General features: G+C 40.0%; 1 protein-coding gene across 2 annotated transcripts in view; it reads right to left on the bottom strand.

Annotated features, from left to right (window-relative positions):
- Positions 1 to 6,436: 6,436 nt before the first annotated feature.
- Positions 6,437 to 15,966, bottom strand: part of AGPAT5 (1-acylglycerol-3-phosphate O-acyltransferase 5) — a 54,870-nt gene continuing 45,340 nt past the window's right edge. For both annotated transcript variants that reach the window (XM_038131475.1, XM_038131474.1), the window contains 2 exons: positions 10,620 to 10,743; positions 6,437 to 8,973 (listed from right to left, as the gene is read on the bottom strand). In XM_038131475.1, coding sequence (XP_037987403.1) covers positions 8,748 to 8,973; positions 10,620 to 10,743 — 350 coding nt within the window. In that variant the 3' untranslated portion in view covers positions 6,437 to 8,747. The remainder of the gene's footprint in view (positions 8,974 to 10,619; positions 10,744 to 15,966) is intronic.

Genomic DNA, 15,966 nt, shown 5'->3' with positions numbered 1-15,966 from the left:
GTCAAAATTCTTCCAGGCAGAAGTTAGTAATATCAGCCAGCCAGTTTGGTTACTGGGTCAGCAACACTGACCCCACCTGGGTGGCAGGACTGATTCCAAGCACTTGAGACACATCCGTGCTGGATGATAAAGGTACACTCAGGAACAGTGTTAGAAACTGATACCCAGTGAACAAAATACAGTATTTGCTTACATGAGGAAACAAAACACTTAGATATTCTGCACATGACTTAGCTACTCTCTGCTTCAGCCCTTTGGTTTAGTTAAACCCTTGTAACCTCATTTTTATAGCCAATCTTCCTAGGCATATTACTGGGTTTGGCTCAAGTAGCCAAACTTCATTACATGGAAAGCAAATCTGAGATATGTGCAGCCATAAAATGGATTCACTGAAGACATCAAGTTAAAAACAAAGACTGATCCAAACCACAACCAATCCCACATCGATCCTCGAGTCCAAATTTTCTCAGAGTTTGAGGCTGGGGGGGGAAAGATGCAAGCTACATAGATGGCTGATAGTGCAACCTAAGTTTTGGACTGCCCAATGCATCTTGCCTTTTCAATCTGGGATTATTTATCATTTATATATATTTATTATTATTTATTACTTTTGCTCAATTAGCAAATATTTAGGCCATGCTTTGCTTGCCAGGTGTGTGTTGAAGGCTGGGTTTTCTTCAAAGTTTCAGCCAAAACAGTTCATGTTTCTTAAAGCACCTTTTTTTCTTAACCTAATCATGGCTGGATTGAAGCCAAACAAAAACCCACTTTCCCCTTCCAGTACTCTAGAAATCCTTGAAAAGCGGTGGTGCTTTTTTTTTTTTTCTTAAAGAGGGACTTGGAACTGGACAAAATTTAACCTTGCTGTTGAGATGGACTTTTTATACTCTCAGTGAAAATTTGGCCAATTCCTAGAGCTTTGGATAAAAACCAAGCCAGCTGCAGTTCACATGTGCTCGCCAGAGGCCAGCTAGAGATTGCAGGCTTTGTTCTCTGGTGAATTCATGAGCATGGGACATGCTCCAGGACTTGGAGTGGGACTTCCCTAGAACTTGCAATTCCTAACTGCTTCAGGACAAAGCAGCTTTAAATCCAGATACTTGAAAGTACAGATTTTTTTTTTTTTAATTTTTTTTTTTTTTTTTTTTTTTTTTAAACCCTGTTTGTTTCCAGTCTACACGAAGGACATCATTTGAACTACATTCAGAGGAGGTGAGACATGCAAGAGGAGACAATTTGGAAAAATAGGCTTGGAACATACAAAAGGAATCCTGGCAGAGAACTGGAGGAACCTGAAATGTGTGAACACTGAGGTGGGAATCGGGGATGGAGAGGAAACTAAAGCACAACAAAGCATGGAGGCAACTGGGAGGTGGTGTGTGGGAAAAGGATGTGAAGGATTTCATTTTGGCCTCTTTGCATGTTATTCTGAGCTCATTTAAGAACACTTGAGCTCACTCAGATGGTCTTCCCATCCATTACTGACTCCTTGGTAAATAAACCTGGCTATGAAGACAGAATCATGCATTTCCTTCTGATACTGTCATGGTGAATATCAGAAAAAAGTGCCAAAACTTTACAAAATAAAGTGTTCATTGAACACCACTAAAATGCACGGAAGAGCACTGCCATCATATTACAAACAGAAAACCAGAGCCTAGAAGTTTTTCCTGATTATTCAATCCAAGGGGTACATTGTACCAGGTATAGTGATGCGTGCATGTTCTTTGTGTGTTGCCTCCTCCAGCAGCTGCAAGTCCTAAATTCTTCTGCAAACTAGGCTTAATTTAGGTCAGGCACCTAAGGAATAAGGGAAGCTTATAACTGCATGTGGAAAGATTTGACCTGAGCTGAGAAAGAAGAGAGGGATGAGAACCTGCAGCCTGGCAGACCCTTATTCAATTATTCTGCAGCATCATTTGATCCCAAAATTACTCCAAACTTGGAGGGTTCAGAAGTATTCCTTCCTTTCCAGGATATCATATAATTTGGAGAGGACTTTTTTTTTTTAAACTTCAAATTTGTTCTACTATTAAAAAAGGAATATGAAGTCTCTGTTTACTTCAGCCGAGCCTGGTGTGGCCCCTGAAGACACTGCCTCTGCATACGTGGTGTACTGCCTGTGGCACTTGTGCTGAGCCTCGCTCTTCAAACAGACATGTGGTTGTTTCACTCTGACTGCAGCTCCGTGTTGGCCTGAGTTCCCATTCCTGGCTTCTGATGAGCTGCCCAGGCTGTATTGCAGTGCCCAGCATCCTTGGTGATGGGACATGTCCCAGTTCACACCTCTGCTTTCACACGTGTTTGTGCTGCCAAGAATGATTGTTAGTTTTAAACAGGCTCTGAAAGCAGCAGCCAGCATTCCAAAGGGATACACAGGATGAGCTAGCGACAGCAGCCACTTGGCATTTCCAACCCTGCAGTGCAAAAGGGGATGTGTTCTAAGCATTGAGACTTCTTGAATCTCTTGTGATTTTGTCAGGAATACAATTGAAAGTATCAGGATACGTACGCACAATCTCTTATTACTGTTTAAACTTAGAAAACAATACCATATCCTGTGCCAACAGGACTACTATGGGTTATGCAGAATTATTTTTCAGCTCTTTGGAATACCTTTCCTTTTCTGGACAATAAAAGCACCATTTCTCCAGCTTCCAGAGAACTTCTATTTCTCTGTCTTTAAACAGCTGTGTGAACCAGGTTATTCACCTATGACTACAAGCAAGTCCTAGCTACAAGTGTGGGATTTCCGAAAGAAGTATTTCTGCATTTTGATTTATCTCCCCTGGCTATAAAAACAGTGTGTGTTTTTAAAGTCTTTTTACCATCTCTCAGTATGCGAACGTACTAATGCAATCCTTTGTGATAAACAGGAATTTATTAAAGCATACTAATGTCAAACCAACTTTTTTTATACCTCATGAGACAAAAAGTGAAGACTTCATAGTTTATAGAAGCCAAAAAATACTCATAGATTATACAGATTAGAGTTAAAATTTTAGAGCCTGTTTATCATGAAAGACTTTAAAAGACTTGGGTGTCAACTAGCATAAAGGCAATGCCATTTTCTGGACCTATAGTGTTTCTGCTAAAACTGCAATAGGACACCATAGGAGATGCAAATGCCTGCTAAACCGTGACAGCCTCAACCAGTAACTGTAATGCATACAGCATGAAAAGCCATTTAACTTAATACCTCCAGTTCAGGTTTCAGCCTTGAGAAATCTGCATATTCTTCTATTTGGGCTTAATGATGTTGTACAGCATTTGATACTTTTTGGGATCATTACAGTGTCAACTCTCCCCTCTTGGCCAACTGGAAATTAAATTCTGTTTCCCTTGTGGTCCCAACTAGATGAAATAGTTGCAGAGCTGAATAAAGCCAGGGTCTGGTTATATCCAGAAATTCAAAACTGCTTTGGCAATTTCAGCCTTTGTGAGTGTCCCTGAAGAAGTCAGGGAAGGAGGGACTTGGTGTGGAGTGTGGAGCACAACAACTCTAGTGGCGATAAGATCTGCTGGTGCCCACGGTGCGCCGGACTCACTCCTAACATGGAAAGGCACTTCAAAAATATAACACTTTAAGGTGGAACCCTTCCCCTATTCTTCTCTCTGTAACCTCTGCCTGTAGACTGCTGTGAGCCATGGGCCACCTCTGGTTCTACCTTGTTCCTAGGGCAGTTCAGAAAAGCCCTAGGACCAAAGCCAAGTGCAGACATCCATGTACCCAGCAAATGCCTTTGGCATCAGGTAGTCATACTGGCCCTATAAATCTTCAAATCTTTTCCAACCTAGCCAGGTGAAAAGCAGCACTGGGAACTCCCTGAGGGCATGGAATGGTGGGAAAAGTAAAATATCTCTGGTCTTTCTCAGACCAGGAGTTGTTGAGTTTGTATCTCCTACTTCTCATCCCAGTGACTGGGCTTCGATGCCCTAAAGTATGCATAACTCTGCAACTTGTTGCTCATTCTGCTTCAAAGCACCAATGAAGCCCAGCCCACCCTACGGAGAGAACACCACATCCTGGATACTTTGCAAACAAGCCAAGTGGTCCTACCACTCTGAAACTGTTTGTACTGGCAGCCCATGGTGATGCCTCTCACAGGCTGTGATGGTGGGGCTGGGATTTGAGGGGTCTGTTTTCTGCAGAGGATTTGTGGGGAGCCCAGCAGTTCTGACCAGCAGCTCTGTCACTGCACAGCCAGAAAACTGGCAGCAACTTCTGCCCCTGAACATCTGCATCCTCTCTAGGTTCTCTGGGCCTGTCAGGCAAACAGGTTGAAATGGCTCTGGTTCGAATTAGTCACACAGGGAATACAAACAAAGGCATCAAAATGTCCTTCGAAAACAGAGTTCCCACAGAAGATAAAAGGCTCTGGAATAGTTTGTACAAGCCTAACTAATGGAGCTTTCACATCACAAATATGACCTAGGAACAAGTCACTGTTTTTCAGGGGATTGTCTGGCCTTTGCCTTTACTCAAAGCCATGCCAAGTGCCAGTCAGTGAAGAAGTGGGCTCCGGCACAGGCAGGGGGGAGGGATATCCATCTCGGAAGTCCAATAGAGACTTCACAGAGTAGTTTGGTTGGAAGGGACCTTAAAGACCATCTAGTCCCAAGCCACCTGCCATGGGCAGGGACATGTTCCACTAGCCCAAGTGGCTCAGAGCTCAACACGCCCTCTTTCAACACCAACACCTCCTTCCAGCCCGCCAGCAACAGACCCCTGCCTTTCCACTGGCATCTGCCCACCAAATGCCAATCCTCTAAAGGAGAACATATTAGAAGGAGATGGGTGGCAGCGGTCAGTCAGCAATTTATCAGGCTGAAAACAAATAGGGAAATTCTTTGGTTCCAGAAGAATGAATGAAACCCAAGATTTGCATCAATCTGAAAAGTATTGAAGGACTCATTAGAAAAAAGAGACTGCAGTCAGCCCAGGATAAGGCTGCAGATCTGGGACTGAAACTGGACAGGTGGGAGAAATATTCACTATGCTGACAGGGAAACTGGTCCTCACACAGGAAACAAATTTCCCCTGGCATCAGTCAGATGTGGTCATGCCTGACTGGAGCTGATCTTTCTAATATTTGTTTCAGATTATTGTTGCTTTTCTTCTTTTGTCTTATGCTCAGCAAATTGGGCAGCACACTTCACTGGGACCATAGAGCTCCAAACTAATGAGACAGGCATGAAAATGACAAGAGAAACCCCACTGTGTTTGCTCCAAGCCCTGCAACCAGAGCCACTATGCTAAAAAGTGACCTAGAATTGTAGGTTAGGACCAAACCCTGGTTCCCATATTTAGAATAGAAAAGAATTTATAAAGCAGGTGCCAAGATCTTGAATCTGTTAGCTGGTTTTCTATTGCATAGTTGAAATTTTCTGCCATTAAGTGTTTTATTTATTTGGAGGTGGATATGGGAAAAGTATCTTTTTAAACTTTTAACGCTAAGCCAAAAATCCCAAACCTGCTCATGGTCCTCTTCATTATTCAAACACAAAATTGTTACCTCTCTCTCCCTTGAAGTAAGTATAAACATTCTCTGCAAGCTAAAATGCCAAAACAATCAGGGCCCAACTTTTAAGTACTAAAAGAAGTTTTACAGGTATGCTACATTTGACTGAAAGGAGAAAAAACAAGTATTACAGCAAAATACTTCAGAGGAGTTAGCAAAGGACTGCACCTGGTGGAGCCTCTTGTGTCCTCAGTCATTTCTTCGCTCCAGTATAATGCAATGTTTTGTCACTTCATTTTTTGTGTTCTCCATCAAGTAAGTTAAAGCGTGCTCAGCTGAATTCTTTTCCCCAAAGTAAACACAAGGATGTCATTGTAGAACTAGCATTTAGTGGTCTTGCAAGTTTTACACGCAGCTTGTGCATATGAACAGAGTGGTACTAGTGGGAGGGAAACGGCTCTTATCAGAGGCACTGATGCAGCTGGCAAAGGCAGTGTTTGAACATAAAGGTCCTTCTGAGATTTAACCCATCACTACAACTTTGGTGTCATTGTTACCGAGATATACTTCAGGTATTTGTTTGCAGGACTTCTTCCCTGCCCCTGGGTCTGTCCACACTCTGCCAGGGCTGTCAGGTCAAGGCCTATTGCCACTGAGGCCAATTCCTGGGCAGAAGCTTGGTCCTACACACTAATGAACATCATTAATGAGCAGCAAATGGTGCAGGTGCTCAAGGGCAAAAAGCTATTGCCATTCGACTGACCTGGTGGTGTGTGGCATTGGAACAAGCACAGATCAATTCCAACACATTTCTGGCTGCATGGGAAAAAAGACAAAGTTGTTTTCTTTCAGTTGACTGCTTCTCACACAAGTCCTTCCACCGGGGACTTAAAACCACACTTGTAGCCTTTGTTTAAACAGCTCCGAACTATAAACATGAAAGGGCAGAAAAAATTGAACAAGCAGACAGGACAGAAAAGTTGAATGAGCATTGGCTCTTCTTATTTTAATGAAGAAATATTTCAAGTTAATATCAGTGCATATTTAGAAATAGCATGTGATACTCCCAATGCCAAATACATCAGCAAATTACAGTTTCAAAACTTTATAAATTAATGGCAAGGAAAAAAAATTATTAACATAGAGAATAAGGTTCAAAATAAACATCCTGTTTGTTTGCTGCACTGTGTCAATTATATTCCTGGTACTTAAACAGCAAGAGAGATCCAATATTTCATGTAATTAGGCTCTCCAAAATAGCAGTTATTTTCCTACAAATGAATTAAGCATTTTGCATTCATTTTTGATGCATAATTAAATGTTATTCTTAGCTGTTACAAAGAAATTTAACCATGTCAGAATAAAATTTCATTCCATGACTGAAAAAACACTAACATAGGAACGTTGCCTTCTCGTTATACCCACTGGTAACAGTCAGCTGAGAATAGGAAGAACTACATGTAAGCACATTTGGCTGTTACATAAAATGGCTTTTTTTTTTTTTTTTGCTTCACAGCCTCATAACAATACTGTTTTTCAACATTGTTCCCAGTCATTGTTTTTAAAATGGTTCATCAACATATCCTGAATCAATCACCGATATAAATAACTCCAGTGACAAAATCCATTATGGAAGGACACAGAACTGCAAACTGAAAGTTGTACTGAATGATTTTAAGGTGGAACTGTAATTCCTCTGTAACACTCGTTGGAAAAAAAAAAAACAAAAACAAACCAAAACCAACCCTACATGGTAAAACCTTTAATTAACTGGCAATGGTGGAATCTGAAAAACTGAGATATAATTTTAAGAGATGTTTAACTCACAATGGACTCTAAGGCAAGACAAATCATACTGAAGCTAGAAAGAGATGCACATTTAAAGCTTGCAAGTGTGATACAAAAATATTCTCTAGTTTTTTAATTTTGATACAGGGAGTTCAATTCCCTAATGGAAGAAGATAAAACACATCTTCTTTCCTACCCCATTGCTGTACATATAGACTGTTCCCTAGAATCAGGAAATGGCTTTCCCCAACAAAGATACCAGCCTTGGGAATCTCAGACTTTCACAGGGTTTGTTGATTTTGCTTTTTAAAGTATATTTTCAAGCAGGTGAAATACTGTTAGGATATGCATTTCATTGACTATTATCTACTGTGCAAACCATATACATCAACCCCGTAACTTCAACCTAAGTGCAGTCTGCATGGCTTAGAATGACTCAGAATCTAGTGGGACACTACAGCACAGAGATGACTGCCAGCCTATGAAACACCAGGCTAAATCAGGTTAGTGGGAAAGGCACACGCTCCAAATTTACCAGGAACACCTGAAGGTTCCTCGTTACAGTGATTCCGTGCACTTCTCAAACGACAAGGTTTGCTTCCAGAAAATCGTGAGGTAACAGGAAACTTCTGCTTATGGCACATACACATGGAGGAGTGTGAGTTCAGCTGAACACTCATGGTGAGAGGGGTAATGCAGACACAAGGGAGGCTACAAGGGTTCTGGCCAGAAACAAAAACTTCACGTTTCCTTACACCGCACACATTCCTTTTATGCACAAATGCAAGGTGCGCAAAATAAGCTGTTTGCTCGGTACAATTTAATGTTTTGCATATGTAAAATAATCACCTAATACTGCAATATAATCAAAAGTCATGCACTAGATAAACAGAGCTTCTTCCCCATGAACAAAGTTCTCAGGAACATTTTATTCTGCTTCTGGTAACATCTCATGATTTGCCAGCTTACACAGTCCCTTTTAAAGAACACAGTATTTAGTGAAAACTGAAGAGCAAAATTAAGAAAAAAAAAGGAAAATTTTGATTTTAGTTGCGATACAGCTGGGATAGATGCAAGTGAGCTGCTGCAATGCACCAAAGAGTAACAAAAATTCAACATGAATATCAGAAGAATAAATATATACCCTAAATTAATCTCTGTAAATACATTCACAGGTCCACATAAGACACCCTTATGCATAACTCATACTTCTTCAAATCTGCAGAGAGAGATAGATGTTAGTTCATGGGGAAAGCAATTTATCATTTGACTCGGTTTATCTGTCATTATTCCAGCAAAAATCAGTAGCAAATTTGAAAATCTACATTTATTTTCCCCAGACCAACCACACAGAGGCTTAAGTCACAAAATCTATTATTTCCAATATTCGATCAATAAGGCTTTATTTACACTTTTTTTTCTATAAAGTCAGGAAAAAATTTGGTGCAGTGTGCAAGAAAAGACTGCACATTTCACTGATTGGAGACTAACATCTGCTTATGGTTTAATGCTAACCCACAGGCAGCCAATTAAAGTTCCATATATCCATGTTTTTACATATAGTTTCCTTCCTGATTCTGTCAGAAGCATACTAGCAGTCAGGCCACCTAAAAACAGCAAAGATGGCAAAGTTTTCTTGAGGCTTAGTTTGGAATGAACACTTTTCCCAGGGAACTTATTTCTTCTTTTAGAATCCTTTGCATCATAAAATTCTATTAGTAACCTATAAGCAGAGAAAAAGAAGATGGTCAAAGTCAGACAGTAAGACATTTTAAGCAAACTTACTTTCATCCAGTAACTGCTTCTAACCAAACATTTTTAGTAAATGATCTCATAATATGTAGCAGCTCCACTGTAACAAGTTCAAACGATGAGTACACCTTACAAATATGATGCACGTCAAAATAGTCAACCTGAACCCCATTAAGGCCGTATTTTCCTTGTGGACCAACAGCAACAGTGAATATAAAAGTTGAAAAGAATTGATTTCATTCAGCATTTAGCAGAAAAGCCCAGAGCACTATACAATATTGTATGACAAAACAATACACTGAGCACCAAAGGAGGAGGAAGTATCATAATAAAAAAAATTAATAAATAACAAGGATACCCAATACACTGAATATCTTGGAAGCTAAACATGCAAGAGTAAGATACTACATCATTGGCTTAGTAGTAACTTTTTTCCTCCTAGTTTTAAAAAACAGTAATAAATGGGTCTGGAAATTCTGAGATTTTGTTTTAACTATCTCTAAATTTTCCCAATAGACTGCTTCAGTCCCAGGAAAGATGTTCCAGTGAACAGGAGCTTACAACGACACATGGATGATTCAGGTTTGTTCACTTTCACTGGATAACTAAAGGGACAGACACTGGACAGCCTTTTATTTTATGTATCAGTTCCTTGTCCATTTAAATAAAATTCAGACTTTCTATTTTTCAAAAGTAAATGTCTAAGACACTTTAGTAACAGTGTTATGTTTACAGATAGTCATGTTAACTTCTATATGAATTCAAAGTTCTCAGGAGAAATGAACACATTTTTTACTTCTATGGAGTGTGAGACTGACAGAACAATATTAAAGAACCAGGGAAATTTCTGTCTCACTCAAAATATTCGAGGATTTAGGAAGTAAACAGATTCAGCTCCCTTAAGCAGGACTTCAGATCTGGCAAATTAAACCATCATCTCTCAAAGAATACTTAAGTTCTACATTTAGGCACAAAGTCCTTCTGGAGAACAAGGTCCCCCAGGATCTGCTGCATATACTCACTAGTGACCTTATCTGGAGATGCTGGAGGAAGCCAGGCACTTAACTTCTGCCACAATTCAAAAATGGAAAAATGAAACTTTTACTTCACCTTGTTTCCCCAGTGAAGGCAGGAATTTTGGGGTTAACTGTGTTTTTATCCAGTCGCTGTCTGGATGAAAGATTTGTAAACAATTTTGGCAGAAGAGATTAGATCAAGACCTGCCCCTCTATCACTCCAACTTAACACTGATTACAAGGGCAGAATCACACTGCTTTTTCTTGCTGGCCTACCACAGGCATCTTACATTCCTGCACAAGACTTAACTACGAGAAGATGAATGGAGAGTATTCAGATGAATGAGTCTTGCCTGGAACATGGACTCACACTTTTTCAATCTAAAGAAGGTCAAAACCCAAGGAATCCCAACCTCCTGAACAAAAGGTTTAACCACAAGGTTATATTATATTGTATATTAATAGGAGTACCAACATCCCCCCTTTTCAGAGAGCCCTACAGTGGGAACTACTCATAACACAGAAATTATGGGTATATTTATCAATATAAAAGCAATAAGACAGACTCTTGAAACAGAAAGTTCTACATATTTCTACTCACTTATCCTTTATTTCAAAACGCTCATGAAGCCACCTTCTCATATACATCTGCTCTTCTGGAATGTCCTTCAGATCAATTCGGTCAATGAAAATATGAACTCTTGGGCATTCCTTACAAAGAAACTCTAAGAAGAGAGCAAAACAACATGACTGAGCTACAAAAACACCGATTTATGAATACACAAAAAAAAAATCTGACTGTAAGTGCCTTGGAAGCCTAACTTCGGTGCTCAAAACCCTTCCCATCTTATGTTTGGATCCTGAGCACTTCACTGAACTTAGAAACCATCTGGCCCACACACTTGAAATGGTGGACCACTATCATGTACAACATGGAAGAACTGTCCTAAAATGCACCTTGCTAACTGTAAAAGGCTGAGCTTGAAAATATTACCCTCTACTTTAGCAGCAATCTACTCACTCAATAGTGTCAGATGCAGTAACTTTGATGTCATAAAGTTATCCATCCTGCAATTTTGTTTAAAGTTAGTAATCCTCCTTGCTTGTCCTTTTTAAAATCTAAATTTTGTTTGCTGCTGGATGACAAAATTGGAATTATAGTGATTTCCCAAAGCATCTCCAGGAGAAAGTATGCTTCAGTTTAAGCAATAACCTGTAATTAAAAAGTGTAATAGGACAGAAGACTTAGAACAAAATGCTGCTTTCTGTTTTGTATCCCTTCATTTTTCTTCTGTCTCACAGAGCTTGAGACAGCCCTATTGCAAACTGCCTCCTCCCTGCCCCCAAATGCCATTTCCTCAATTTATCCCTAGACAAACTTACCAAGCAAGCATTAAGGACAAACAAAACTCCATTACTCAAATGGCCTTGCGGGATTTCTTACAACTAACAAGTGGTATAAATACTGGGCATGATTACTGTAATATACTGCATGTTGTAAATGTGAAACCCTGCGCAGTGTGTATTGGTAACCATTTGCATTTATCAGTAGCAAGGGGTACGGCAGTAACCACAGTATCCCTGGACAGAGATTTGCATGATGTGAGGATAGAAGTCCTCAGAAATTTGGATAGTCATCCTATTTTGAAAAGAGACCAGAAGTGCCTTCCTACAATACAGGCACAAATCTAACACAGACTGGGTGGTCCCTTTAGGTTGTTGACATTTTTCAGACAGCAGTGCAGATGCACAGAAGACTTTGACCTGTAACTGTAAGGGGTATCTGGAGGAATGAATCTGCAAATAAATTGTTACAGCATGTACATCTTTATTGTTGTCTGCCAAAGCAGATATTCCCCATTTGTTTTTCATCTTTACAGGATTATTGATTTCTAAGGACTTTGCTGTAAAAACAGTCCTTATCACATACTAGAAATTGCCTTAAGGAATTTTAAAAGCCTGTTCATGCAAATGTGTGTGTGTGCTTGCAGAGGGGGAGGGAAGGAGAAGAGATAAAGAGATCCCTAAGGTCTTGAGGCGCTTGGATGCAGAAATCTGTAAGGTGCTGTGTGTGGTTGTGTCTGGACATCATGCACAGAGCCCTTCAGCGAGCCACAGCGTAAAGGGAGCAACATGGCCCACAGCATCAGCTGGAGAGCTGGATGAGAGCTCCAACCAGGCACGAGTCTATCTCTTGGCCATGGAGCAGCAAACACAGCTATTGCCAAGAGGCTTCTGGTAGAACCTTCTCCTAGCTACAGCTATTAGATGGCAGTTAAATATATAAGATGGCAAGTTAAGGACTCGGAGTCTGGAATGATTGTACATGTAGACATTTCCTCCAGGTTTATGTGCAATGCTTTTACAAACCACAAAGAAATCAATATTATCTAAAAGCAATTTTTTTTCTCTTGCTTTAATGTGAAGAAAGGATTTTGCAGGGCTGTTTCTCTAAGGATACTATCCATGCCACTACATGAAGGTCAGTGGCTATATGAGCACCTAAAAGCGTTCTATTAATATCTTAAAATGACAGATGTATTATCCATGTCTTAAATGCTTATAATGCTCATGATGTACAAATCCTCTTTTGAGTGGCATTACTTATTAAGTGGAACATTCTAACAATATGCAAAACTATCTAGAAAACAAATGCCTGGAAGCCAGATGATCTGGTCTTTTCAGAAAAAGTAATAGGCTCCTATAAAAAGCATCTATGGTATGCATATTCAGTTAGAGCTGAAGATTGAGCTTTAAAAGATACTTAAATCATTCTGTGCATTGTATAGTGTATGTTTCTTTTGCTTCATAGCACATGGGCTGTTCTGCATAGGAACAAATAAGTCCTTATTGATGTTACTCATAACTCTGTTATAAATTATTAAGGAAAATGATAAACCAATCAAAACTCAAGACATAAGTATTTAAAAAGAAACATCTTCCCCCACCAAAGCTGAAGTGTAGCAATTCTATAATTCTACTTAGACAACAAAATCCCCTCCTCAAATACCTGAGTGTTGCTGCTGGCTTTTCACCTCAGACCCGAGTTCCAATGCAAGCTGATTCTTACCACTTCCCACCCTGGTCTTCTTCAACCACTCTAAACTGAATCCCCATATGTGAAGGTCCTATCATTATTTATCATTATTTCCCACCTTTTATGAATCCCACTGCTTTTTCCAACACCTCACCCTCCCTTTTAAGTTTGACTTAGTTCAGCCTCACTCAGGGCTGTGTGATCTGCTACTTCAGGTGCTACCCTGGGAAGGTCATGATTCCCACACATTGATTCAAAGTCCTTTTATCCAGAGCCTGGGTATTCAGGACATCTGCAGATGACACTGTAATGCATGCAGTCAGCCAAGTCAGGTAATCTGACTAGTATTTAATTATCCAAATGATGCCAGTGTTTAATGCAACTAACCAATTGACAGTGGTACAGCAATCACATAAGAACACCATTGGATAAGGACAACATATTGGAGGTTGATTGTGAGAAGAAACAGCTGGATTTTATCACCATAACCTCTAAAAGTTTGTGGTGGTCCCATGACCCTTAATTTCACATTAGCTTAACTCCCAAAAGACTTATGTAATTAAGCTAAGAAACAAAATCTTATTGAAGCAATTTATTATGCACAAATTACATCCAACTTCAGGGACACTAGCCCTTAAGGCCAACATCTGACAGGCTTTTCAGATTCCTAAACTTGCCAGAATTTGTTATAATTAACAGCAGGAACAAGCAAGCCTGAACTTTCCTTCAAGAGACAAAACAGAAATGCAAATCATACATTACAAGCAAACATTATGTTGGGGATAGCATTAGTCAAGAACCCTGTACAATTTGGGTTAAATGAACACTAACAACTTTTGTGTGGGAGCCAAATGGACTGACTTTCGTGTGGGAGATAATTTCCTAATAAAACTTTCTATCTGGCTAAATAACAGATACAAGCACAGAATGTTTATAATGCTTCTAATGACCAAGCACAGCAGAAGGAAGGAATTGAAAATTATAATAAAGTGGATTAAGCATTTTTTGTTATTGAGCTGTGACACTGCACTGTATCCTTCCTTCGGTGAGACAGGATTCACACTAAGACAAGGCTTCAGAGGGGGGATCACTGCAGCACTGGGATTAACAAATGAGGTGCAACAGACTCCAGGAAAGGAATTGAATCCATGGAATTTTTAAAAAATTCTACCAGTTCTCAACTGCTCACCTTCAAAGGCCAATTAATTATTTTTGGAATTACCAGCATTACCAGGGAAACTGAGGGAGGAGAGAAGCTCCAAAACACTGACATATCTGTAACTGAGAGGGGACAAACAACTGGCCTCAGACTACCTTCCCCTTCTGAACCACATAAATTCATTCCACCACTCCAAATTATTTGCCTTGTCCCTTAAGAAAGTTGTGACAGCAGTGTTACACTTAAACAGATATTCCAGTTTTCAGTTACTAGTGAAGCCTATTTTTATATGCACTTTAAATATGACAGCAATAAAGTAGCTCAGATTTCAACCTCCTACACTGGCTCTTCCACTGCAATGTAATTGTTGCCGAAGTCCTTCAAAATTAAGAACGGACAAACTGAGGCCTGACTTAGTTCTGTCCACTTTGAGAGCCCCCAAATCTCTACTGTTTTAATAGATTTCAGTAATGTTTGTGATAAACTGATAGTGAGTGATATCACAGGAAAATGAAACCTGAATAATGTGTATTTATTCTAAATAACTAGCATTTCAAATGTGTAAAAATACATCTCTTCAGTAAGAGAACATTGTGTGTTGAGGTTTGTATAGTTTTACAGGCAAAACCAGCAGAGACATTCCTCTGAACTGTAGATTCTCTACCCGCTTCTTAAACTTGCATTAGTCTGGACTTCAGCACTCAGCTATGAAAGCAGTTTGTAAACTATGTCCTCTTCAAAGAAAGAAATCCTGTCTCTCCGCTCCCATTTACTTTGTACACCAAATTAACAATCAAACAGCAAAACAAACATACATTTAAGTGCTGCTATGTTTCTCAGCTTCATGCTTTCCATCATCCCAAGCTGAGCTGACAAGAAACTATTTTGTGACTTGCTCTAACAAAATAAAGCAGCAGTAGAGCAAAGCAGCACTAGACAGGAAAGCAAACATCCCGGGCCAGCGGAGGTTGATTGCAGGAGCTGTCCCGGGCAGCAGTGGAGGAGCAGCACCTGCGAGTACCTGCAGGTACTGAGGATGTAGGGAAGCATGGACGGGATGCTGTGCAGCCCAGACTGAAGCTCACGGCCAGGAAACAAGCCTGCACTTGAGGAATAGAGCTCTCAGGAATGCTGCCAATACCTTGTGCAAGGACTTATATGCACACAGAGATCACTGTCCCCATGCATGCACAAGGGGCACAATGTAAGGAGGATACAGCTCAGGAGATGGGGGATGTTTTGAAGTGAGAAATGGGACACACCTGCATCATTATTAGGCCAAGGTCACGAAAACTGAAAAATCAGAGACTGTTCTGACTGGCAGTTGGGCAAGACTGAAAGTCAGAAAAAGCAACTTGTTCAGATGGATGTAAGATGAGGTGGATGTAGATAAATTCATTGTGGGGCCAAGATTCAGAAGTGCCTGTGTACCAACATGAGGAACCTAAATATGAGGACATTACAAGAATTACTGGCACCTAGAGATCACTCCTTCCCATAACACAGGCATCCTGGTGGGCTTGGAGGAGTGGGCAGTGTTACCAGACTACCAGGAATGACAGAAGAGGATGTACAAGCAAGGGTAGGGTGCTGTGCATGAAAGATTATATAAAGTATAATAGCTTTATCTAATAAGGGAACAAAAGCACAATAAAGTCCTTGTGGATGGAAAATCCAGATTCTACTAGAATATATATAAGATAAATAATAAAATTATTTCCAAGTAAGCTTAATAATAGTGAGCAGAAACTG

This window comes from Motacilla alba, chromosome 3 (genome assembly GCF_015832195.1).
Source record: "Motacilla alba alba isolate MOTALB_02 chromosome 3, Motacilla_alba_V1.0_pri, whole genome shotgun sequence".
NCBI classification, from domain to species: domain Eukaryota; kingdom Metazoa; phylum Chordata; class Aves; order Passeriformes; family Motacillidae; genus Motacilla; species Motacilla alba.
The sequence above is the reverse complement of the archived record's forward strand: the minus strand, read 5'-3'. Positions and strand labels throughout refer to the sequence as shown.